At 40.0% G+C, this 26,804-nt stretch overlaps 1 protein-coding gene across 1 annotated transcript; it reads right to left on the bottom strand.

Annotated features, from left to right (window-relative positions):
• Positions 1-290: 290 nt before the first annotated feature.
• Positions 291-21,121, bottom strand: MPP3 (MAGUK p55 scaffold protein 3). Its single transcript, XM_062507852.1, has 18 exons — positions 21,032-21,121; positions 19,652-19,770; positions 19,087-19,164; positions 17,036-17,116; positions 16,372-16,509; positions 15,370-15,451; positions 14,475-14,560; positions 12,976-13,050; positions 11,818-12,014; positions 10,083-10,147; positions 8,927-8,947; positions 7,184-7,225; positions 6,584-6,742; positions 5,851-5,931; positions 4,417-4,510; positions 3,567-3,675; positions 2,605-2,727; positions 291-1,686 (listed from the first exon to the last, which is right to left on the bottom strand). The coding sequence occupies exons 1-18, from the start codon at positions 21,054-21,056 to the stop codon at positions 1,507-1,509; spliced, it is 1,755 nt and encodes a 584-aa protein (XP_062363836.1). The 5' UTR covers positions 21,057-21,121; the 3' UTR covers positions 291-1,506.
• Between the last annotated feature and the right edge of the window lie 5,683 nt (positions 21,122-26,804).

The following is a 26,804-nucleotide window of genomic DNA, read 5'->3' as shown; positions in this document are numbered from 1 at the left end:
AGCTGACAGCCCAGTGCATGTGGAGGAGTCCTTGTGCATTTGCTGAGGCCACCAGGCTGCAGCACTGACAAGTGCAGGGACATGACTGGGAAAAGTTCTTATTTTTGTAGAACCTCAATGCCCATGGGCAGGACCACACATGAAAGTTGCCATCTGGAGAGGATGGATAGGGGGGTGACTCCTCTACACAAGTTTTTGTGCTTGACATAATGTAGATTCAGTGAGGCTGGTGTGTAAGAAATGTGCTTTTAATATGCAACTTTTAGTTCTGCTAAATGTCATGGAACAAGAGTAACATTATACTGTTAAGATATAAGGAACAAGACTGGTACACCAAAAGGTCTTGTTTAAAGGGCACAATACACAGGAAATAATAGACCTCAGCAGGCAAGTGAAAAGAGGAAGTAGTTACAGCTCACATGCACCTGTACAATGCTCTCCCCCTTAAATCCCCCAAGTATAAAGCACAGCTACTTCCAGAATCATCTCTGCATCTTCCTAATACCCACTCAAAAATCCTGTATATTCAAGTCTCCTCAAATATATACAAGGTCCTTTAACAGTTTTCTTCTTCAGGCCCATTAGATGCTCTGGAAAACTTTACCAGATTTGGAGCAGGCATAGTCATAAATGCTGGAAGAATGATGATGTTGACCTGTAGCTCCTCCTTTCAGTGCCCTTTTTGGAGCTGTTCCATTGGTGTCAAGGCTGTGTCCCACCAGATAGCACAGGCAAAGATGTTTTGCAGAAACAAAGCTTCTTAATTGTCCTATTTTAGAGCCATGTGCAGTTGTGTTCATGTACACTATAAAAGTCTGTTTCATGAGCTGGCCAGTCCCACAGCTACACTCACAGATGGTTTAACATTTGTGACTGGGAGAGTGGGCATAAGCTGTGCATGAGCAGAGCAATACCTGTGACCTGTGCAAGACAAGTTGCAGTACTGGGAACTGTGATGGACGTTAGAAACTCCCTTCTATAGCTGGCCTAGTTTTTAGTGCCTAACTGGAGAGGATTTACAATTAATGCTGGGTGAAGGGAAGCAGGTTTTGCTGGCCAGCCAGGCAGCTGAACTGAGGAACTGGCATGGTATAACCAGTCTCCAGGGAACACTTCCACCCAGCTGAAGGAGCTCATTCCCAAGAGGTACTTTATTCTGAGGTTTTAACTCCAGCCACAAAATCTGTGGCTGGATTTGTGGCCAAAGGACAAACCTTCCAGCTTGTGTCTCAGCACAAAATAGACTATTCCCAGTTTAAGGATCAATAAAAGACTGGACTGGCTTATTTAGTTTGAGTATCGACTTTAAATAACAGCTGCTATTCAAAATTTTCACTCAGAAAGGCAGTGTCAGCTTGTGACTTTGGTCTTTCCTCGTAGTCTTGATTTATTGCCTTCTAGGTAAGACCAGCAGTTTTAAAGCAAATTCAACATATTTCCCTTTTCTAATTCATGTTATTTACAGAACATTTTTATACAGTCTTTCCCTTAAACATGGTTAACAAGCTATGACCTAACCCAGCTGACTGGCACCCAAAATGAATCCTTGCTTAGTTTATCTAACACAGTTTTCAGCTCATTACAAGCACTCTGGAGATCTTCTTTCACCAGTACAGTGTCAATTAAATGGCCATACTGCTCTTCAATGAATGCTGCTGAATTAATAATTTCCTGCTGTTCTTCATCCTGCTGATCAACACAAGATGTTGGTATGAAATTTACAGCACGTCCTTCTAGTTATTAGCATTTTAAAGTGTATTAGCACAATGAGTCATTACTCTGAGAACATGTAACAAAAGCTGCTGCAATTAGGAAAAGGTACTGAAGATATTAAAACTGAGATCAAGGAGCAGTATGCTACTGGCAGCTGTTCCAAAAAAATGCAAGAGGCTTCAGGGAAGGGGGAAAATATGTTACAGGAGGGACGTAAAATGGTGATACTTCATTTCATGTAGTTAAGAGTTGTTGCTTAACCCAAGATATGGGAACCACACTCAGAAACTGAAAAGGAATGCTGCATATGCTGTCCCAAGTTCAGTATTTTGAGGGCTTACACAAAAACTTCCCGAGTGAACTAAGTTCTGTAACATACACATTTAAGTTAAGGTTACCCAAAGTAATGGCATTATGCACTCTGTTCAGATTTACACATCACCAATCTGCAGCTGATCTAGGTTTGGTCCTAAGACATCCACATAGTGTGTTTTGAGTGTACACCACTGAAACACTGGTGTGTCACTGTGTAAGAAATAAAAGAAATAGCTGGCTAGCATCACCAATAGATGAAACGTAGCACGTAAAAAATCAGAAATGCAAAATGATTGTTGATTTATCTGAGTTCAGCAGCAGCTTCCCCTGCTGCAGCCTTGATGATGTACCCAGGTCTAAATGGAAGACTGGCCTTGGCTTCAAGTTACTTTAAAACTTGAGTATATAAGGAATCCAAAATTCCATTCTGAAGTTCCATCTGAAAAGCTACAGGACCTACTTAGTGCCCTACTTTAACTCTTGTTATGGAAGAGGAGCTCTTTCATGTAATACAGGTGCTAGCCCAAATACTTTGTTCATGTCTAGAAAGAAGAGATCAGAAGTTGGAATACTTACAAGGGGGGCTGAGATTTCTTCTGACATGTGAGATTTTAAGACATGTTTTTTCTTTTCTGAAATGAGAGGCTTCACAAAGATAACATAAGGCTTAAACTCAGGAGTCCTCAAGTGCTTTACTGCCTGTGAACAGATGATTTTTGTTATCAGACTTCTTTTTGCTACATGTCAGTGACAGACTCAAACTGCTTTCAGTAGTTCCACTGGTAGAGGCTGACACACTGCTGTGAAGCCCTGTGTCCTACACATCTGACCACAGCAATCTCTTGCTCTTCAAACAAAGGCTCATGCCTGGATAGCATACAGGAGTGCATGGAGCATGGCCTGAATAGCACTGTGATGTGCTAGGGGCAAGGACATGGCAAAAAATACTGAGCAAAGTATAAAAAACCCTTGACTTCACAGGCAAATTATGGTTTGCTTCACCTAAGCAGCCAAACACTGCGAATTTTAAACTTGGAATTTATCTGAGGCAGTACCACAAGCTTTTTCCTAGCCTAGTTGCAAAATCTGGATCAAAATTTCAAGTTATTAACTCCCAGCACAGAGGTATTAAGAGCAGGTCTACTGGAACTGCTTACAGTGCTGGTGTCCTGGGGTGATTCAGGATGTTACTGCATTCCATATCTGCACCCAAAAATTGGTACTGTATCTTTGAGATCCTACAACTAAGAGCCTTGGGTGGGTGTGGGTGTGCTGTGGCAAGCATTTTTAAAATCAGAACTAGAATGAAAAGAACAACTTTGTTCTAGGTACAGGACCTGAGCAGGCTGGGACAGGGATGCACATTAGTCCTACAGCAAGGGAAAAAGTCCCACAGTGAGGACTCCTAAAGACACATCCAGGTGTACCAGCTGGACATGTAGGAACTGTAACCACTACACTGCTTTCCCAAGAGCCCTATTCTGCTCAGGCAGCAGGAAATCATATTTGCATTCTTTAAAATAAGCTGCAGAACTTACCTCAGGTACCACATCCACCAGACAAACCTTCTTTTTGGCCATCACAGAGCGGATTGCCTCCAGACTTGTACCGTACAAATTCTCTTTATATTCTCCGTGTTCCACAAATCTATAAAGTCAATACATTTTTAAATATAATCTACAAAAAATAGTAAGAATATTTAGAACATTTGATAGCTGTTTCCTGAACTCACAGCAGTCCAAAAGGGAGGAGAAAGGCAGAAAACTGGGGGTGGGTGGGTAGGGATTTCCTTTTTCCCAGGGTTTTTTCCCCTTCTTTGCTTAGTAGCAATTCTTCATATCTCACTAATAGTTAATCAGCACTACTGACAAAAAGGGGAAAGGATTTTTTTTCACAGAAAGTAGAACAAGGCTTGCAAGGAAATGGACTGCAATTCTCCCATCCTCGAGGAGACTAGTAAAGATCTGAACTTTGAGGAAACACTCCTGGGCTCACAGAAAACCTGGTATAACCACAGGTTCACTCCAACACACCATTTCAAAGAGATTTGTGAATAAAAAACTTTCTACCCATCATATTAAACAGAGAGTGAGCAGGCCCAAATAAGTATCTGTTACTTTCACTAGATTCAATTCTGACCAACCATAAGACTTATGCAGGTTTCAACTCTACCTCAGGATGCTCCTACTAATGTTATTCCTAAATTGCTTCCAGCTAAATGTTTGAGTTTGCTCTTACAGTCCAGACTCAATAAAGAGCTTTTTACTTTGAAAGCTGAACCCTTCTAATACAGCATGTCCAACTAGCCACCTGATTTTGGTATTCATGTGATTGTAAAAGCAGTATTTTAAAATAGTCAATTATACCAGTATTTTAAAATTAACTCACTTGTTCTGCTGCACATCTGTCTCAAATGATTGCTTAGAAACAAAATTGTATTCTACTCCCTCTCTCTCATGACTTTTCCTTGACCTTGTTGTATCTAGAAGAAAAGGGAATCAAAACATGGAGACACATCAGCCTTTGCAAACATTTTCTCTACTTAGTTCCTGTCACATTTTAACAACTTTAAACAAGAAAATTCACAGTGGCAAATTCAAATGAATAAAACAGAAATGAAACCATTTAATTTTGTTTTAGACTCAATTTCAAATATTGCATGACCAAAAATGAAGTTGTTTTTCTCCCAGGAGTGCTGTAACTAACAAAAATATTAGGAAGCATCCTTCTTCACCTAGTAGATGCAGCAGAATATATCCTACAGAAAATAGTGTAACAACTGTTTGGAATTCTGGACTCTCATTTTCTTGGAAAGTACAAAAATAAACCCAGGAGATATATAAAGTCCTATTATGCTACCTTTGAATTTGCAGTAAGAATACTGATGGCTCCTTCCCAAGGTACTTTGTGCATAATTATGTGAGTTTCTTACTTTTGGTGTCATTTCTTTTTGTAATTGTTATTACTGTAGGAGAAGCTTTGATGATCATTCTACAAGTTTATGCCAGACCATAAAAGCAATGTCTGCTGTTTTTTTGTGTATGTGTTTAAATTCAAGTAGGAATTACTAATTTGAGTTCTTTTGCTAACTTACTGAAGTCTGGCTGAAAAACAATTTTTAAATGTCTTAAATAATATATAAACAGTGCCCTCAATGTGTGTCTGGTAATTCCTTTTTTTCTTTTTTTTTTTTTTTTTTTAGAAAATCATCTAGTAAAAGAAATTCAGTGTAACTCTAAACATAAAGCCATGTAAGAATCACTAATTTCTCTCTTACTCTCACTTGCTTGTTTTCACAGCCTAGATACACAAATCAACAACTTAAAATCTTGCCCCAATTTTGACTTGGTTTATTCAAGCCTGCTTTTTTATTTTTTTTTTAACTGCAGCTGTAATGCTGTTCTCAAGAAAAATCACCCTCTTTTAAACACACAATGTTTTTGCTGACTTTTAAGATCCTAGTTTATTACATCAGCTCTCTTTGCTAGTCACATTCCAATTTTTCCTCCTGTATTAAGTTTTTCTTTTAACAGACACTGAGAAAATGCAATCTGCCCACTCAGGAAAACACAATTTAAAAAGCCCCACTGAGCTGACAGAATTTCAAAATGCAGATGTGCCAAGTTACATAATGACTTATTCACTTGTTAAGGGTAAACATAGCATATTACAATAAGAAAAGACAATTGGAGTACTTCAGAAATATGCATATAACCAATAGTCAGAACACAAATGATCATTAGTGCAGATGGGACAACATTGATTAGACAGCACTGATGGAATAAAGATGCAACAAACACAAGTCAGGAAATTTTTACTCACGTGGAACTGCAACACCATACTCCTGGGGGTTCTCTGACACAACTTTTTGCTTGAGCTCACTTAACTTGGCTCCCAAACAACCTAAAAAAAATAAAACTGACTGATTTTTGTGTGAAATACTGCAAAAAATAAATATATCAGTTTCACACAAATAATATGATTCAGGAGTGTGCTTGATGCAACCTCTTCATGACAGAACTCTTGACATACTCTCCTTTGAAGAATATCATCAGGAACAAATTTAATTCTGTGAACAACTCCTGGACAATCACCTGGCAGACACTAAATGAGAAAATCTGTGATCTTAGCAGTCAGTTCTATGAGATACCCTTGAATTTTAGGGCATCCTGAGAAACTGGCTTAGCACAAAACTGGTAAGCTGAATTAAAACTGCATGCAAAACCTTGTTAGATAATTCCAAAATCTGCCTCTTCACTGATAGTTCTGACAGCCTAAGTAAACACTGGAGTAAAAACCAAGGGACAGTTAATCAGAAAAATGAGAAATAACCCTGCATCATTATTTTTAGATATTTGGTGAGTTTGATTTCTTGCTTTTTTCAGTTTTTTAAAAAATTTAATGTAATTTAAAATAGAAGAGTAAGTTCTAACAAAAGCCAGAAAAACATTTTTAAAAACCCACCAGAAGAAAAAAACCCCAAACCAAATATCTGGAAGTGCAGGGTAAGGGAAGAAGGAGAAATGTGAAAACTTGAACCAACTGGGTATCTTACCAATCAAAACCACCAGCCTCTGCTGTTCACCAGGCTGTTGCTGATATTTTGTGACTTCTTCATATGTCAAGAACTCTGCTGCCTCTTGCTCTGCCTGCTTGCCTTCATTCACATTTTCCTTCTCTTTACGACTCAACCTAAAGCTCCTGCGTAAACCAGCTGTGCAGAAAGCAGAACACACACTGACAAGTCCCCACTTACCCAGGTGTTCAAGCCTGTGCAGACACAAGTTATTGTCTTCAAATGGGAGTTCTTCCCACAAATTTAGTTTATAATCAGATCAGTTAATATCAGCTCAGATTATGGGAGAAATGTTTGTATATGGGATAGAAAACCTAACAGGCAATCTGTAATAAAATCCCCCTCACAACATTCAGCTGCCAACTATTGGTATGACAAAGTCAGATTATGCCTCTTCACAGAGATAACCTCGTTTATGAATGGATGGGAAATGAATTTAAATTGTACAGTTTTAATTTTTTAATATGGACGTGGGTTTTTGGGGGCTTTTATTTGGTCGGGTGTTTTATTTTCATTTTGGTTCTGGGTTTTTTTGGGGTGGGTGTGCTGGAGAAGAGGTGAAGGGTTTTGGTTACTCACCTATGTAATGTCCATTGAAATATCCTTCACAGTCACAGTCTTCTGTAAATTAAAAAGCAAGGAAATGGGGGGTAGGGCACAGGGAAAAGGAGAGTGAGAGGGAGGAAGGAAATATCTTAGGCAATGTGTGTGATACAAGTCTGGCTCATTGGCAAGGAAAGAAATATATCCTGCATTGTTTGCACATACTTTCTAAACTTAATCACTGCTGATATCAGAAAAATATTTGCCTTGGCTATTGGTTTGTATTTGATAAAAATCCTTGACTTCGATATTGAACTAGAAGATTTTATATCTTGGTATTTACAGTTCCCAAAGTTGATGCTTTTCATCAGCATTCATGACATTTGATTGGTGCTCTGGTAAAAGGATGATACTCAGGCAGAAGTAAAGAAGATGACTCCACAAGCACAGAGATTTTTGGTTTTTTTAATTAATAACTTTATAAATGAGTATAGTTATGTAAGGAAATTGCCTCTTCTGATTTCATTTATCATTTGGGCCTGGAAAAAATGGGGATCAGAAATGACAAAGATGAACTCTAACCCCCTTCATTTTGACCAAGTTATATTATCATTGCTTATTCATTCTTTATTTAAAAAGAAAGATTTGATGCTTTGGTCATATGCATCTACGTAAAATAACATGTTAAAAACCCCCAACCTGTCTCTCCTCAAATTACAACCACCCCCAAGGCCCCTAAAATGTGCATAATAAAACCATGACACTTAGCTGCAAAAACCACTCTGCAATCCTAAGACAAATACTGAGTTCTCATACTTCCTGAAAGAGGGATGCCTGGTTTGGTAACATTTAGACAACTGTGCCCTTGCAGTATTTACAGAACTCATTTTGAGGTGCTGGTGCATGGGATAAACCCAACATGAGCAAAAATTCACAGCACTTACACCTTTAACCAAAGGTACCAGTTGAGAGGGCTTTGTTTTTTAATAAATAACTATTCATGCAGGTGTCTAATCAAACAATGCCAATGTGTATTCCCAAACATTCTGCCTACATTAAGAAAAATACAAATAGCAATAACATCAACCCATAGCTAAGATCAGAGCTGGTTTTTTTTGTTCATTTTCTGCTGTTCAAGACAGGCTCTTTCAGACTTGTGCTTTGACAGCTGGCCATGACTGCTGTACTCTAATTACAGAATATGATTAGTGCTTTCATCCAAGTCAATGGAATACTAATACTTGGAATATGAATATCAACAAGCAACTGTAATGTGAAAAAAAAAATCACAGCAAATGGAATTCAACAGGAAATACCTGATATTTGGAAAGGCAGCTGGTACATGACATATAAACTGCATAAGCCCAGCAGAGTTGCTCATAATGAAAATAACACAGCAAGCAGCCCAAATGAACAATGAAGACAAATCTCTTAGGACTGACATGGGTGCCCTAAAATGCTAAACCCCAATATTTCTTTATTTTTTAAATATACCAGATACGAAGACTGCATTTAACTTGCAAGTCTTTGAACTTCACTCAGAAACCTACAGAACATGTAAATACATCTCAGAAGACAAATCTTTTCTCTTGAATCAGAAGCAAACTTTGAAGATACTATTACTTAAGTCATCCATGTGAATTAAATTAGTTCAAATAATAGCTCACAAAGAAAATGTCCTAAGACTAATAGATTTACTGTTCCCTTTGGAATCGTAGCAAGTATTTTAGGAAATACATTGGTTGTTTATATTCAGACAGGAAGTGTTAGAACACCTACCTTTGTCAGAAGACTGATCATCTATAGTTAGCATGAAAGGCAGAGTTGGGATGATATTAAAAGATGGACAAATAATTGAGCAAATTTAGAGGAAATGAAAGGTTCTTCTGGTTTAATCTGCTTAACAGGCTTTTCTACCTTAAAGAAAGTACTGCAATACAGTACCCTTATCAACTGATTAAAGAGTTTCAGGCTGAAATGAGTTATTATAACCAGTTATCAGCTTAATTGTCTCAAACATCTGATACAAAGCTTAAGCAGCACTCCTCATTATATGCCTCCTAATTTGAGTGCAATGGAAACTAATTTGGAAAAGCTTCATTTTAATCAGTAATGCTATTTTATAACTTGATTGAGTTGAGCATCTTCCCTCCTTGTAGCACAAGAGCACCTGTATCTCATCATGCACCAAAGGCAGAAATTCACTTCTATTACTCAAAATTATTCACTTCTATTACTCTCATTTCCAGAATCCTTGCACAATCCTGGCTGCACACAGTCACAGGCTTCCCCCCACATCAACAGGGCCTGTGCTGAAGTACCCAAGAGCAACAGAAAGACATTTTAGGATAATTGTAGCATCTTCAGCTTTCCTGCTCTTCCTAGCAATTCCCTCACATGTAGAGGTTTTGTGAATAATTCAGTGACACAGACTGAAGAGCTGTAAACAACAATCACTCTGAAGTCTACTTAAAGACCAGCTCTGTAACATTAAGCCTGAAATACAGATTGTATTTCCAGCTCCAGTGAATTTTATTCTCCTTGAAGCTACACTTTGTTTGCATATGAGTTTAGTTGCATGCACTCATATATTAGGTTATTTTTGCAGTTTTAAAGTTTCAAACCACAGAAAAAGTGTGAACACTAGCAAATTTTAAGGCATCTAAATATGAAAGGCCTCATGTTCTTAAGAGCAGGAAGAGAGGGACAGCTATGATTTTCAAAAACAACAGGCACCAGCAACACTGAATAAAGCTCCAACCCAAATCCTCCCCCGGGGCAGCTTGTGTTCATGCACATCAGCCAATAGCAGATTGTATTCAAAATACCTGACTGTATTCAATCAGTGCTGAAATACACATCATTATTCAAGTAACAGAAATACTGAGAACTTAGTACCAATTAAAACAGCACTGAAAGAACAGAACAGACTTACACAATGGTTTCTTCAGAGTTCTGGCATTCTGCAGAGTGCCTGTTGTTCTCCTGTAAATCAGTCGTCTGAATAGAAAATTATCTTTTAGATATGTAAACTCAGAATTATAGAGAATTTATAGCATGTTGTACACATAGCATGGGAAATAAAGAATTAGTGCTTTTCCTTAAAAAAATTAAAATGCCTCTGATTCAACTATTTAAAAGGTTTTATATAAAACTATGACAGTCTCAGATTGTTACTGCTAAGGGAATGAAAAGAAGATTCTGAAACATTTTATGCTTTCATATATCAGAGCACAGAAATCAATAGTTTATCAGTCCAGGTTGTTTTTTTTTCTATTTCCCTTTTTGCCCACATGATCTTTTTCTGCAACCTTAAGTAGATAACTTTTTGTTCAAAGCAGTCATTGCAGCTATGCATATGTAGAAATTATCCACCTTTTTCCAGATCAGTTTGAAGTGTTCTCTTATTACAGTTTATTTCTGTTATTTATTATGTAAACAAACCAAGTTATCCAGTTTGTGTGAAAATACAAGAACAGAGTATCAAGTAAAATTTTCCTAAGTATTAAAATCAGAAACCAGATCACAATTCCTATTTGCTCAACTCCTCCCGCCAAAAACCCAACACCAAAACCACCCCAACAATCCAGCACAAAAATCCAGCCTTCAAGAAACTCCTCACTGTTGGCAATTGAAACCACAATTTCTTCCCAAGTGTTTTTTTTGCAATATTTATAGCAGACAGAAGATGCTGCTCAGGCATTTATACAGTCACTCAAGGGAAACAAACACTTAAGCAATTTCTATATTCCTGCGTACATATTTTTACATGATTACAATGTCCAAAAAATTAAGAAGACTGCAGTGCAGCAGCATTTTTTGCAATATATGCATGCCCAGGAAGAAGGAAACAGCTGTTGAGGCAGAATTGTCCTAGTATTTCAATACTACTACTACTACTACTACTAATAATAATAGTAATAATAATAATAACAACAATAATATTTCATGTAGTGGAGCTGAGACCTCAATCAGCAACCTTCTGGAAATGATGCAGGCCAGCAGCAGCAGCAGACCTGTTCAACTGTTAGATACCCCCCCCTCTGTAACAACCACAACCCAAAGAAGACATTTTTAAGAATTTACAGCAAGAATCACAAAGTGAGACCAGTGGCTTAAAACAAGATTCCTTCTCAAACACAGGATTTCTGTACTGGAAAGACAAGAACTGAGGGATATTTTTGCTTTAGAAGGTACACATATCTTGCTGCAAAAACAGAGAAACTTCAAGCTCTAGAAGGTATCCCAGTCCAAGCTAAATACTCTCTCAAAAGCCAGAAGATCTGATATTATGTGCATAAATTCAAAATAATTACAATAAATCTGTTGAAGTACAAGGCTGTGAAATACAGTGTTTTCATAAGCCAGGATGGTTAAGAGACTGATATTTCACATTTCATTTCATACACATTTGTTTAGCAAGTGCTTCTGTCCTCATGCTACAAAGCATTAAGACAATGTCAAAACACCCAAATCAAGCCAGGAAGTTTATTCTACAATTGGATAAAATTGAGCTTTTTAGCACTTTCCCCTGAGCAGCTGTATTTCCCTTGACATGACTGTGCCCTTCATTTTCTGTGAAAAAACCCCAGCATTAAATCAATATATCAATACAGTTACACTATATACATGTGAAAGAAAAATAAAATCTGTAATCTTTGCTGACAAACCTTTCTTGGAACTGTTTGGAGGGGATCAAGCCTGCTCTGAGGTTGGTATCCCCAACACGCTTGGCTTGCCACCACGTGGGATCATCCTGGCTCACAACTTCCAGCACGTGTCGTCTCTTAAATGGCAGCCCAGCCTCCTGGCAAGGAATGGCTCTGTCTTCTTTGGGGTTATAGCAGAAAAGTGCCCTCATAAACACCTTGAAAAGAAAGTTAGCATGTAATTTCTTCTTGTCCTATCTGGGATTTCAAATACCTGCCTTTAAAATGCTTTCCTCAATGCTAACACTGCTAACTACATATACACTTTATCCCTCCTTCAAGCACTCCAAAACACAGACACCTAGCAGCTTATGCAGAAACAGAAATGAACTCTCCAGCACATGCCCAGCAGTTATATATCAGAATTGTGGAACTTGAGATTCAAAAGACCAAAATTCCAAGAAACACAGATTGCAACCTACATTAAGTACAAAATGCAATAAAGGAATGATTAAAAAAAAAAAATAAGGGGAGGGAGAAAACAAAAATAAATTTATGGCAAAGCTGCTCAGTTGTAAAGACTGTCCTTAAAATGTTCCTTTAATGCATCAAAATCCACTATTCAACTTTGGATTTGTATCTTAACACTCTGTAACACATAACAGCAGAACCACTTCAGAAAGTGATCTGTGGGCTTCAAGGAAGAGTTCAGTAACCAAAAGCAAGGAAGCAGGGAGACTGACAGAGGAGTCTGATGAGGGACCAGTCGAGCACTAAGTTATTGCTGGTCAGGTAGGGCAGATGGACTGGGCTGATGGGGTCACATGGTGAATGCAGCTGTCTGTAGAGAACTCCATTTTCACTCAAGTGAGTGGCAAAATGCCCAGAGATAATGGACAGATTGCAGCTGCCATGGTGAGAGGAAACAGCAGAACACTGAATTTAATTATACAAACCAAAGAGAAGAGGCAGGATTTCAGAAATGCTATAAAAGAGCGTGTCCAAAGATGAGGGGAGAAGAGTCATGCAAATAATTCTATTGAACAGGAAGGTACTGCACAAAAAAGCACTCTCCTATCTTTGGAGCTCAATTATGTGTCTGTGGCACTTCCCACTGGAAGAGCAGGCATGCTGCATTTACAGAGATGCAAAGATGTGCTTCAGGATTTCACTGCATACCTTGCTGTCTTTCAGACGATCTTCTTCTTTGATGGCTGGAATTATCTTTAATGTTATTGACCCTCGAGACTGAGCCTGAGAAAAATAGAAATGGTTTTTAACTTGGAGAGCATGACAAGGATACTGTGCAGACTATTCAAGCTCCAGTTAAGGAGCTAGCAGCTGTCTCCTTCTCAGAACTCTAACAGGCTAAGCAATCCATGAATTAACTGTATTACAGAGACTATCAGCATGTTCCATGACTCCACAACACTGTCCTGCCCACGCAGACATCCTTGGCTAAAACATATTAGGACCTGCATTAAAATTCCTTCATTTGCTTTTAGCAATTGCATTAATTTCTGGGCTACAGCTCACAGGACGTTAAATATTTCTGCGGTTTTTAGTACAACACTGAAATTTTTGCAGACTAATACTTTTGAAGTGCTGCTTTGAAAAATACTGCTGTTTTCTCCACATAGGAGCTAATCTGTTAAGAGTGAAATGCAAGCATCCACAAAATAAACACCTACTTTCACTCTAGAAATCTTTTGCTAGGAAATGACAATTATTAATTATAGTAAACTAAAAAGCACTTCTAGGTCCTTCAGGAATCTAGAATGGGTTTATCTTATCTGTTGTAGATGCCTTATTTTGCACGAGATGAAACTGTGTTGTAGAAAAGCCTGCAATTCTGCACAGATTAAAATGCAAAACCAAACATACATTTGTAGCTCTTCTTCAAAAAATAAACAATGGAAAGGTGTTACACTTCAGGCATTACCTCACACAGGACATATATAGTTAGAAATTACACAGGACAGATAAATAGCATCCCAAGATGCCCATAAATAAAATTTTACACACTATTTCAAAGTGGTTTTGACACCCCCCTCCCCCCCCAAAGTTAAAAGCAGTCACTGGCATTACTTGGGGTTATTTGATCTAAATTGAAATTAGGTGATGGAACTGATGCCAGTCTCCTTACTGTGTCCCTAACTCCACTCCACACCAAGGCAAGGGGGAAGTCAGAGATAAAGAAGCATAAGAGCTGCTACAACACTTTCTACCCAGATTTGTAGGTATTCATGTTAGAGAAGCTTGAAGCAAGAAATTGCTCCTGTCACCAGGAATCTGCTGCTAAAGAACAGACTGACAGCTCTACTGAACACAAGGCTCCCTTCAGCTTCCTAACACATCACATCATGAATCATCTTCTAGGAACGTATTTATAATGTGCAGTTTGCTTGTCATAAACAAAGCATTAAAGGGAAGTTCTTGACAGAGCAACATGTTAACTTTGTATTTGTATCTTACTTGGTACCAATCCAGTTCGCAGAAGTTTCTGAAGTCAAAAGGAGAAGACTAATCCACTGGGAGAAGAAAAACTCTTAATGCAAAGACAAGCAGGGATTGCATCTTTTAGCTCTATATTTTAAACTCATGGTTAAATGCCATCATTTACTGTAATTACTAGATCACCAAACAGAAAACATCTTGAAATGAAAATCAGTGCAGACCAAAATCTGACTTATTTCTTCTGGTCGTTTGTGAAGCACAGTAATACCATTGACTTCTCTTAGTTCATCTCCAACATGGACAAGACCTGAAAAGATGGTAAGTAAATTAAAATAGATCCAGAGACTGGAAAGCACTACTCCTCTGATGTCCAGCCTAAGTCATCAGCATGTACTTCCTCTCCTCCCTCATCCAGACTGATGGATTTAGTACCAAGCCAAGTGCCTTTGTTGGTAATGTGCCTCACAGTCTCCTGCCTTTACTCCTTATGGCACTTGTTTTTCATGCAGCACAGTCCCAAAGGAGAGCAGCATGCAGGCAGGCAACTTGTGGCAAGGTACTCTGGAAAAATCACTACTTGGATCAGTATTAAGTGTGCAAAACTGGAACAGCTTCATGAGTGTGACCAACTCTTAGGAAGTCAGGACACACACTGCTGACTGTAACGGCAAGAGTAACGTTTGTCAACTGCCAGATTAATACTTCACACTCACAGAAAGAATGCTAGACTATTTTTTTTTTAACAAGCCGTGAAGAGGCTCTACAAGATTTAGGTTTGTTTATCCAGTTCAGTAAGAAATGTTGTACTTGCCATATATATATAGCTACTGTTAACTGACATAAAAGAATGTCTCAGTAAAGCAAACAGAAAATACATGATACACTGAATAAAGTAAGCCACTAGATCAAAAGTAAAAAACATTCTTTGCTTTCTTTTAAAGTTTAAACATACTTCTTCCATCTCTGTTTTCATTTTTTCCTGATGGCCATTTTAATAGAAAGAATATGTAATTAGATTAACAGATTACTGATGAAATACAGAAATGCTAAGAGCATGCCTAGGAAACTCCAGAGGTTCACAAATGCAACTTCAGAAATGTTCTACTGCAATCATACCACTGCGATCAGCTGCACCACCTCTCATGATCCTTGCTACAATCACAGCTCCTGTGTGTTCATCTCTTCTGATGGTAGCTCCCTGAAATAAAACATACCCCCCACCCAAAAAGATGTAAGGTATTTGCCCTGAATTAAGCAACCAGTGAAATAATGTGTATGCTACTACGTTTTTTAAACTGCAATTAATTTGTTCTATGGATTTCCTCTTTCTCCTAGATGATTTCCACTATTATTTATGTTTTGCCCAAGTGATTATGGGAAGGTGCACCCACCTTACTTTCTACTGACTTTGCTAAGTGCTTACACTTCCTGCTTTATTGCAAAGTCACTCAAGTGTGAAAATGGCTTATTGTAACAAATTCTCTCTTCCTCTTTTGAATCTTTATACAATACAGTCAGCACTTCTATATGTAAAAACAAAAGCAGAGTAGTTAAGATTTTTTTTTCCTCTTCCTACCTCTGCTGGCAATACAAAGCTTTAATCAGGAATTCAGTCACTGCTCCCTTCTACTACTGTGATACACAAAAAGCAGATTTCTTTCCTAATACAACTGTTTTCCCTTAGGAAATAAATTCTTCCATTTCCACTTGTATAAAATTAGGACCATGACAATATCATGCTCACATATAGGTATCAAACATACTCTTAGCATACATCACTGACTTTCATGCAAGTGAATACATTAAGTCATTGAATGTTAGTTACAGCATGAAAAGAATTAATACATATAATCAGCATAATTGCTTCAACATATACACTTTCTTCACTGTGTTTCCTGAGCTAACTGGCATTATAAACTATGCCCATAAAGCATCTAAATGCAAAATTGTGACAGTGCATTTATCATTTACCAAATCATTTTTTATTTACAAGCCTCAGAACACTCCAAGTTTCTGAAGGCTAGTTGGTGACATCTTGCATTGTCTCCTCCACACTCACAATAACACTCTTGCATTATAAAGTTTTATGACTAGAGGTGGGTGATCTAGTATATGTACCAAGGGTTCTTTATTTTTCACTAGCCGAACAATTTTCACTGATTCCTCATCAAAATCATCATCAAAATTATCAGGTAGAGGTGGTAGAGCTGGGTCAAAGTTCTTCTGTGCTACAGTGTCATGTACTACAAGCATTGCCTGCATAAAGGAAATAAAGAACAGTAATGTAATGGAGTAACACTGCCATTCCCATTCTCATGTTTGCAGTATTACAGCAAAATTAAACCTCCCCCTTTCCACCCTTACCTCAAACCCTCCAAAAAAGATTTAGCAACTAAATTACCCATCATGTAAGCTATATACTGATATATGTCAATTTACTGAAAAAAAATTGAACAGACAACAACAAAGCTCAGCCTAAAAAAAATTAAGTGGACTATGAAAAGCAAGAAGGTATCTTTTTCTTCTCCTTTTCTTTTTTGGTGTCTCAGAAAACAGAAAGGAAGGGAGGAATGGAAGACAGCGTGGTGCATTATGCAGGAAAGCTCTCTCTTTTCAATTTCCTTCACATCCTAAAGTCTGTGCAGGAAATCCCAGCGGAACAGAACTTTGGAGGATGTTTTTCCTTTCTCCTAGGGAGGCTTCTATATAACTTTTCTGTTACAAAATGTTCCATTACAATTCTGCAAAGGCATTTCTTTAAGGTCCCCAATGTGGCTTTTACCCTGAGATGTGGGGTTGACAACAGCTGAAGCAGCTCTTTTTCTTCATTATTCACTGGTGCTGTCTGCAACTCTTCTATTACCTTTAAAATAAAAATTTACAACCTCAAAATTAAAGGAGTCCACCAAACAAGATGATGTATTTACATTTCTGTTGAGTGCTTGCTAGCATCCATCATCCATCAAAACTGATCCTAGTCTATAGTGCATGAAACCTGAACTAAACCAAAGTTTCTTCAGCTATTTTTATTAGTAGAAAATATTAGGAATCAGAATCATAATCCCTAAACATACATTTTAAGAGTTATTCCATCAATATAATTTCAGGAGTGAGTTCTGATATTTTAAGCTCTCCATGGAATACATGATACCTAAAACAACACTCTTGTGCTTGTATTATTTGATAAAGGACTTAAAACCTTTCTGCAGTCATCTAGCATTACCTGTGTGGAACATGCAACATAACCTCCCTTATTCCCCTGCAAAACCTGGACACCAAAATATGCCCTGAAGTCTCAGGCCTTCTAAACAAAAGATTAGAGAAATAGTGGAGGCACTTCTGCACTGGACTGATTGTGTGGGAGGAGAGAGAAAGCACAGGAGGGTGGAGGAAGGGAAAATGGGTTGAGGGAAAAGAGATTTCCTTACCCTGTTAAGGGTTCTAAACAGGGAATTCATACAGTTCTATAAAAAATTTCTCTGCTATTCTGAAGAGGGAAATTTTATATGACTTGACAGGTAGCAACACTGAAACTGTTGTGGAGGTTGTGCACTGTGTGGGGGAACAGGCAGAGGGGGTGTGCTGCATGTTAAGGTGGGACACTGGGGTCTCCTGACTTTGAAAAGGGAAATACTCCAGCTCCCAAACCTTCCACTGCCCCTTCCTACACTATGGTACAAAACAGGTGCATGTAAAGAGCCAGCAAATGCAGAGAAAATTTCGCTTCACAGGCATATGGCATCGTGTCACACACAAATCTAAGACACAACTCTCTCTGTGAACAGACTGGGGGATGAACAGATTGAGAGCAGCCCTTAGGAGAATGGCCTGAGGATCCTGGTAGATGAAACATCAGACACATGATGGCAACGTGTGCTTTGTGTCCCAGTCTGCATGAAGAGAAGCCCAGCCTAGGTCAGGGGAGGTGATCCTCTGCCTCCTCCTGTTCTCATCAGACCCCCAGACCCAGAGCAGTGTCCAGCTCCAGGGTCCCCAGGGCACAGACCTGTTCTAGTGCATCCACAGGAGGATCAGGAAATTGCTCAGAGGGCTGGAACACCTCTCCTATGAGGAAAGGATGAGATAGTTGGGATTGTTCAGCTTGGAGAGGAGAGGGCTTGGGGGAGCCTTTACTGCTGCAATTCAGCACATAAAGGAGGCTTACAAGAGAGAAAAAAAACTCTTTACCAAGGCCTGTAGTGTAAGAACATGGGGCAGCAGCTTTAAATTGAAAGAGAGCAGATTTAGATTGGATATAAGGAAGAATTTTTATGATGAAGGTGGTGAGATTCCAGAACAGCTGCATGGTGAGATGCTGCAAACAAGGGTGCCAAGAGAAGTTAGGGATGCCCCACCACTGGAAACACCCAAAATCAGGATAAACAGGGCTGTGAGCAATCTGATCTGGGGAAAGGTGAGCCTGCCTGTGGTGCTTAGATGAGATCACCTTTCAAGGTCCCTCCAACCCAAACCACGCTGTGTCAACAGCAATGCTGCCTGGGTTTCATGGTTTTAAGCCTGAATAAAAGACTGAATGCTCAGCTGGGACAGCCTATTGTCAAGATAGGACTGAAGGCTTTTTGCAGCCTCTCCCTTAGGAAGGTCATTAACAATATCCTTTCCTTCTACCTGAATGTGTCCATCTTCACTAGACATTTAACAACTTGGTATTTTTGAGCTCTCATTTCCTTGATTAATCATGGCCAACAGATTACTAAGACAGTTGGGGAAGATGAGAAATATGTTCACATACAGCACAATTGCAAAGCTTTGATTTGTTAGAAAAGCAGGTGTAAATAATAGGGAAATTATGAGACAAGAATTTTTACTCACATCTTCAACTAATCCTGCTGCACTATGTAAAACAGGAGTTGGACTTTGTCTTTCATAATGACGGAGCTTTTCATGAATCTGAAAAAGATTATTCAGGGATATTTCTACAGAGAGATACAAAACTTTCTAAATATACCTACACTGGAATATTTTTCTATTTAAGGAACATAATTTATCTTAAGTGTGTCAGAAAAATAATCCCTCTCAGGGTTATTTTTGTTTTGTCTAGGAGTCCTTTAGTTTTCTTTTTGCTCATGGTAGTTTCAGACAGTCAGAAGATCTATGAAGACTTTAGGAGCATAAGGGGAAAATGAAGCCATTTCACACTGCTTTTTAGCTATTGGGCACTGTATCTTCATTTTAGCAAGAAGAGCAGAAAAATTTATTCCTGAACAAAATATGTTAACTGTCAAACATCATTACTGTTTGTCCCTAAACACACATATCTCTTGGTTGGTACAGAATTGTAAAAAAAAAAGTTTGGCAAAGTAAATGGCTGACAAATCAAGGGAACAGAAAAAGTAAACTGCAAGGAGAATGTACATAAATAAATACAAACTTTTACCTTCATCAGGTAGCTGAGACTCCTTTCACTGAAGACATCCCTAAGGAATCCCATTTCCTCTTTATGATTTGAATCAGGTCTTAGCTGAGATGTCAAAAGGGCCAAAGTTTCATGCAATCCTAAATTTAGATTCAGGACAGAACAAAACCATTGTACACAGCATTTCTCATGGGACCTTCTACTGCAGACTTAACAATCACTACATTTACTTGGGCACCACATCGGTGATCACCAAGTTTGTAGAAAGGCTCACGTTTATTTTGTGTTTATCCATCATGTTTATCCACCACTCATTCTGCAACACTTCCTTCATAAGTGGCAAACACAGCATTATATTAAGGCAAAAGCTAACAAAGCAATAAACACTGTTTTAAATCATCTTTCACATTTCCCACTTTGTGTTTATTACGCTTTGTTTCCCTCTTACAGACTTGGAATTTTAAGTGCCACAGCAGACTCTCTGAATGACTGAATGACCTCCTTTGTTGCACAGACAGCAGCTTCTTCCCCAGCAACTTTGCCTACAATTGTTATCCTGCCCCTTCTACCTCTGAGGCACCTGCAAAAAGCCAGGCCTAATCAGAGGAGGAAAGAACAGGTGTAGATTTCCATTGTGGTGGAATCAAAGCTTATGGCTAGTTTCCTAAAACGTCTCTACATCACCAATATCCCAATGCTGCAGTACACAGAACCAGACAAACACCAGATTTTTCCTGGTCAACCATGTCTGGAAAGACTAGAGCACAACAAACCATGAAAATTTAAAGGAAAAAAACAAACAAACCAAAAAGCAGGCCAAATCTATTCCTCTGACTGTTCTCTCCATGAACCTTAAGAGTGCATTTTGATCCAGAAGGCTCAAACTCACTTCTGCTTTAACACTAAGCATCATTTAGTATCCATGACTTCCCCCTGGGTAGCATACTGGAGAAGCTAATTAAGTAGTCTTGAACAAAGTCACTTAAGTTAAAAGGAAGAATACTAACTAACTTTACCAACCCCATTTTATTTATTCAGAAAATATTAAGAAATGACACAGCAAGGATCAGATATATATGGGCTGATGTTAAATAAGCACATGCAGAAGGCATTGCTACACTGAGAGGTCCAACTCTGCCTACAGAAGCCTATCAGAATACATTCAGGTCCATCACAATATATTCAGGGGCTCTAAGGCTCTTAGGAAACTATCTCCTGAGAGACTTTATTAATTTTCACCATTTACACTCCACCTCTTTCTTGTAGGTAATTGCTAAAAAAACTTCAGTTGAATTATCTCAATTATATTACATTTTACTCCAATCTGAATTAATTGTATGTGTGAAACACCTACGATAAGATTTCAGTCACTGTTCTGTTGAAAGCATGCAGTTGAATTACCTGAGTCCTCTGAAAGCACTGGCATGGCTTTGTTCTTATTCTTAGAGACAAATGTTCAACTTAAACCAACAGGATTGTTTCTTCTTTCTGGAGTGCAATTCAGAGGCAGTCCTGAAATGAGCAAACATAATAAGCTCAAGCATGCAAACAAAATGTCAGGCATGTAAAAATAGCAATTTTTCAAGTTTCCAGTTTAACCTGAATCAAGCAGAGTCCTGCAGTTATTCTGCTATGCAAGTAACAAAATGAAAAATACTAGGTTATGTAATAACCATATTGTATCTTGGATAAAGATGAGGCTAAAGAGAGCATCTCTCAATTTTAACAGGTCTAAGGAACTCTCTGAAGAAAACAGCAGAGAAGGGATGTCTAAAAGCTCTGGAAAATATCCCATGCAGAAAGAGAGCATGCAGGGAAGATGCCACATCACAAGATGTTCTGGGGCTTCCTAAAAGCACATCTCAAAGAAATGTGCACATCCCTGGGGTTCTGATGAAGACCATGCTACAGTTACATGCAGCTCCTTAAAGCTGGGAGGACTGTCCCTCTACCAACCTTGCTCACAGGTACTAAGGATGTTATAAAAAATAAAGCTACTACCACAGCTCAAAAATTGCTTTAGATACTTCTCTTGCAGATTTCTCTTGTCACCGAGAGCAAATTACTCCAGAGCAATTTTTTTTTAATTTAAAAAAAAGCAAAACTGAATTTAAGCATATAATTGCTAGTCCTAGATGAAACATTGTGTTTCAGGGCACCTACAATCTTGTTCACACTTATAAAATTCATTGGACTAATATTTGCACAAAAATAAACTTCCATAACAGCACACATACTCCAACTCTTTGCTGAATACAAAAGAGAATGCTCCTTGTGTTTCAATTTGTAGATAAGTCTCTGATATTTTGATTGTATGAAACAAGTTTGATGGTTTTCCAATTTAAATTTTCTTGACCACCTGCCTAAAAATACCATTGTACTGCATGGCAAATAAGCATTTATTTATTCAGAATTTTCTAGATTCCTGAGTTTCTCTACAACATAGTGAAATACTAAGCTCAACAGTCACCTGTGTTTTACACCCTGTATTTCTACCACTACAATTAATTAATCCACCTGGGCATCAAAACATAACTGCTGCTCTCTAAGTAAATGAACTGAGTGTTGACATTTCACTCTCATCCATGGATTGTACTCCAGTGCATCACATATACCATACCTTTATTTAAACACTCTTATTTCCTATTGCCTAGAAGAAATAAACATTTCACTCACAAATGCACACTTCCTGCCGAAAGAAATTTATGGGCAATTCATTCAACTGCTTTGGTTCCTTGACTATGGCATTTCATTTGACACATATTTCAATCTTCTCAAATTATTAAGAGAACTTCAATTGCATGCTTCATCTTTGCAACAATGCGTGCTTCCAACAATTAAACCTACTTAGCACCAAACCCCACAAAATGCCCATTTACTTTCCAGATTGTTAGTGAAAAAACAGCCCACACAGCAATCTGGAAAACACACATTTCAGCATCTTAAAAAAACCTGACAGCAAACTCAGGAGCATCAGAATTTGTTAAGTTAGGCAGAGCAAACAAAATGGACGCTTCCCCTAGAGGCATCTTCCATGCTCTGTAAAAATCCCATTACACAGAACTGCCTGGAATGAACACTCCAGAGAATCAAAGGCATTCCATACCCAGGGCTGGCTCTCAGAGGTATTAAAATCAGCCCCAGCATGTGATATTTTGCAAGATGGGTCTCAAAACCATGAATCTGTCTTCTCATCATTGTAGTACCAATAGGCTCAAATATACTTTTCCTCTTTAAAAATATCTACCTAAACCTTAATTCATTTTTCACACATATCCATGCCCAGCTGCTCCCAAGACTGGATGCCTGAAGCACCTTCTTCACCTAGAAAAAGGGCTGTTAATATTTGGCAAGGGCTAAATAAACTGAACCGATGCTCGCCATGGGGTCAAAGTAGGAGATACAACAGAAGCGTAATATGACCTGGCACAGAATTTTATCCAACTTAACTTGAATAAACCTATTGTGGTTCACAGCCTAAGACAATATAAAGCTTCTTAATCCGGATTGTATCATGCAAAGCTGCAGCTGTTTTCAGAAAGGAACTGCAGTTTAACGTTTTACCTCGCCCTAGCGATTAGGTCAGAAGATGATCAGTATGCTCATGGAGCCATAGGCGATAGCTGATGGCCACACAGGATTTCTCCTTCTGTCTAAACCCGAGCGAAGCTCTTTCGCAGAGTACCGTACCTACTGTAGCGCGGAAAAGACACTACTCAAGTGTGTGACCCAACCAGGGAGAAAACCGCACCTGGTTCCCTGCTGGGCACCACGGGGCCGGGCTCTCCCTCCGAGCCCCCCGCTCAGGGGCAGCTCCCGGCCCAGCCGCGCTGGGCTCAGCCGGGCAGCCTCGGATGTGGGGCCCGCTGAGCCCCACGGAGAGCACCGGCACCCCCGGCACGGCTGTCCCGCCCCGGAGAGAGCTTTGTGCGAGCTCCACCGAGCCCGGCTCCCGGTGACTCTGCCGGAGACGATACTTGCGGGCCCAGACCTCCTCACAGCCCCAGGCTGCTGCGGACCGGACCGGCCGCACAGCAGCGAGACGGCTCTGTCTGACCCGTTCCCGAGTCACACTCCGGACCCACATCAACCGGGGACGGCCCGGAGCCCTCAGCTCGGAGCTACCCCCCCGGCACACCCGGCAGAGCCGCGGGCTCCCTCCCGCCGGGCCGCGCCTCGAAGGCGACACAGAGCCCGGCCCGCTGCACCGCAAAATGGCGCCGGCCCCGCCGCCCGTGCAGCCCGGGCCGAGCGCTGCCCCGCGCCGCCGTTACCTGCGGGAGCGGCCCGGGCTGGGCTCCTGCGGTGCTGGAGCTGCCCCGGCCGGGCGCGGAGCTCCCGCAGGCTCCAGCGCAGCTCGCCCATGCGCCCTCAGAGCCGCTCTGTGCCCGCCTCCTGCCCCGCCTCCCTCCCCTCGGCTGCCGCGGCCGGCCGCGCTCCCCGGGGCTGTGCGGGGCGGCTGGATCGCGCCGCGGTTCGCAGTGAAATCGGGGTGTCAGCGCCTCGGCAGGGTTAGCGCCGGCCAGCTCCGCCCCGGGATTTCGTCCCAGAGCTGGCGGCTCCACACGCGGCTTTCCCGGGCCTGGGAGCTGCCTCGGCCCGGCCTGCACAGGCCCCGTATTGAAGTCACCCTTGGGGACCGTCAGGAAAGTCTAAAGCGCCAGAGGTTTATGTCTAAAAAGGGGACAGAGCAGTCCTTCAGCTTTATTGGAATAAAGGGAGAGAGTCCAGCGGGGCACACGCCCGTGGGGTTTTTGCTCTCGGGATTTCAGAGGGTTCAGCCTCCTTTAATCCCAAACTCCTGGCGTCATGTTGCCCTCTTCCTTTCCCCAGTGCTGAGGTACCAGGAAGGTGCAGCCTTCCCGAATTGCCTGCCACATATCCCTCCCTGAACCTGGCATTTCACCCCGAAGTTCAGAAACTCAGCCTTGTGCAGACCCCTACCTGTGTCTGAAGTCAAATTGTCGGGCCTGGTAACAAACCTGCTGCCCAAAGTCAGTACAGACAATAAGGACCCATTTCAAAGACGTTAACACCAAGTTTTGTGCACTTAGAGATTTAAACTTACCCTCCTGTACTCTGATGGCATCACGGAATGTAAATGCAGACCTGTAGCACGTAGACCATTTTCATTGCATTGTAGTTGGAGGGTTATTTTTAAAACCATCTTGAAACTGGTATTTGTCAGTCATGCAGAATAACTCTGTTTTCTTATCAGAGAACATAACATATTGTTGGTGAATGTGTTGCCCTTTCAGAGACTGCTCTTTCTCATGACAACCACCCTTGCAAGCAGAAAGTACACAAATATTTCCCAGGTAAAAGCATATCTTGTGTCTGTTCTTAATAAAATAATGAAGTGAAAAAATCCAGTTTCTGAAAGAAAGTCTGCCTAAAATCTAGGAGATAAAAATATCTGAACCTTATGATTATGTTTTCCAACTCTGGCATTAGGCGAGAGGAGAGGAGAGGAGAGGAGAGGAAAGGAGAGGAGAGGAGAGGAGAGGAGAGGAGAGGAGAGGAGAGGAGAGGAGAGGAGAGGAGAGGAGAGGAGAGGAGAGGAGAGGAGAGGAGAGGAGAGGAGAGGAGAGGAGAGGAGAGGATTCTAGTGGCTATGTTGCTATTTCCAGCAGCAGCTCAGCTGAGTCATATTGAAATACTGTCAAATTTACCTCCAACATACCACTTTAGTTATGGATAAGGTCTTTTCCCAGGTGTCCTGGTTTTGGCTGGGATAGAGTTAATTTAGTAGCTGGCACAGGGCTGTGTTTTGGACTCAGTATGAGAACAATGCTGATAACACACTGATGGTTTTGGTTGTTGCTAAGCAATGTTTATCCTAAATCAAGGATTTTCTTGTGTCTCATTCTCTGCCAGTGAGGAGGTGCACACAAAAGCTGAGTGGGAGAACAGCCAGAACAGGTGACCCGAACTGGCCAAAGGATGTCCCACACCACAGAACATCACATTTTGTACACAAATTATGGGAGCTAGCTGAAAGGGGCAGTGACAGGAGTTCAGGGACAGGGTCTGCCATCCGTAGGCAGGTGGTGTGAATTGTATTGTGCATCACTTGGGTTTTTGTACCCTGGGTTTTACTACCACTATCATCATTCTCAACTATTAGTATAGTATTTTACTTAGTTTCAATTATTAACCTGTTCTTAACATACAAGTTTTATATCTGACTTTCCTCCCCATTCTACCAGGGTGGAGCCTGCAGCTGTGTGGTGCTCAGTTTCCAGCTGAATCACAGCATTATGAGTGTCACCAAAATATGTTCAAAAATAAAGATTATTTGGAAAATGCAGTCAGGGTTATCTTGTTTCTGAACAGTCATTTGTAGAAAATTTTATTTTATTTTTTTATTTGTAGAATAATTTATTTGTATTTTATTTTTATATCTACTCTAGCCTGGAAAGACTTGAAGTTTCTCCCTGCTTGTGAAGTAGGTTGTAACATAAAAAAATTCTGTAGGTTTTTTTGACAAATGAAAACTACCAACTGGAACTCTTAGGTACAAACTATCCTTGCTAATGCTTGAGACACAAATCAGCAACTTGTTTGCAGCAGATCTTCTGCTGTTTTGAAATACAGCTTCACCACTGCAGACCTCAGTAATATTGCTACCTGTAAGGGCAGGAATTCCTACTGAGCATATTAAAGTTTGGATTTGCTAAGGTGGGCTACATTTGTACAGGGCAAATAGGCATTTTGCTGATCCACATACTTCTCTAGCAAGCTGAAGATTTGACAGGAATTCAAACAGTACAGTTCTGCTCTGGCTGAGTTCATGGAAGAAACACAGCACTCCTGTTCCATCTTCCTTTCTGTGTAAAACTGACTCTGTGCCAGCAGGTTTGAGTGGCCACAGAAAGTGCAGACTGCAGTACAGAGAGCAAGGCAAAATGCAAGAGCATTCCTCAAAACCAGGAGAACCTCCACTGTGGGCAGGGAGCTATGCAAGGGTTTAAAGTTTTAGCTTTGGTACCCATGGCCTTTATGAATATAACCCTTAATCTCTTGGTAAACGCCATCAACTTTGTTCAGCTTGTCTGAAAGGAGCCTCTGTTCAACTGAGATTTATGCCACTGACAGCAAATAAATGCCAAAATATTACCTTCTCAATTTAAAATTTTCAAGTATTTAAAAATGCTTGTTTATGCTTTAGCAT

Source organism: Cinclus cinclus, chromosome 24 (assembly GCF_963662255.1).
Source record: "Cinclus cinclus chromosome 24, bCinCin1.1, whole genome shotgun sequence".
In the NCBI taxonomy this organism is placed as follows: domain Eukaryota; kingdom Metazoa; phylum Chordata; class Aves; order Passeriformes; family Cinclidae; genus Cinclus; species Cinclus cinclus.
Note: the sequence above shows the minus strand (reverse complement) of the source record. Positions and strands in the feature narration are given on the sequence as shown.

Bases quoted from the DNA above. Each gene is read 5' to 3' on its own strand.
- MPP3 (XM_062507852.1), bottom strand. From the start codon at position 21,056: ATGCCAGTGCTTTCAGAGGACTCAG. The intron at 7,226-8,926 runs GTAGGTGTTCTA...TTTAATTTACAG, and splicing joins TGATCAGTCTTCTGACAAAG to AAGACTGTGACTGTGAAGGA. The intron at 5,932-6,583 runs GTAAGATACCCA...TATTTTTTTTAG, and splicing joins GAGGCTGGTGGTTTTGATTG to GTTGTTTGGGAGCCAAGTTA.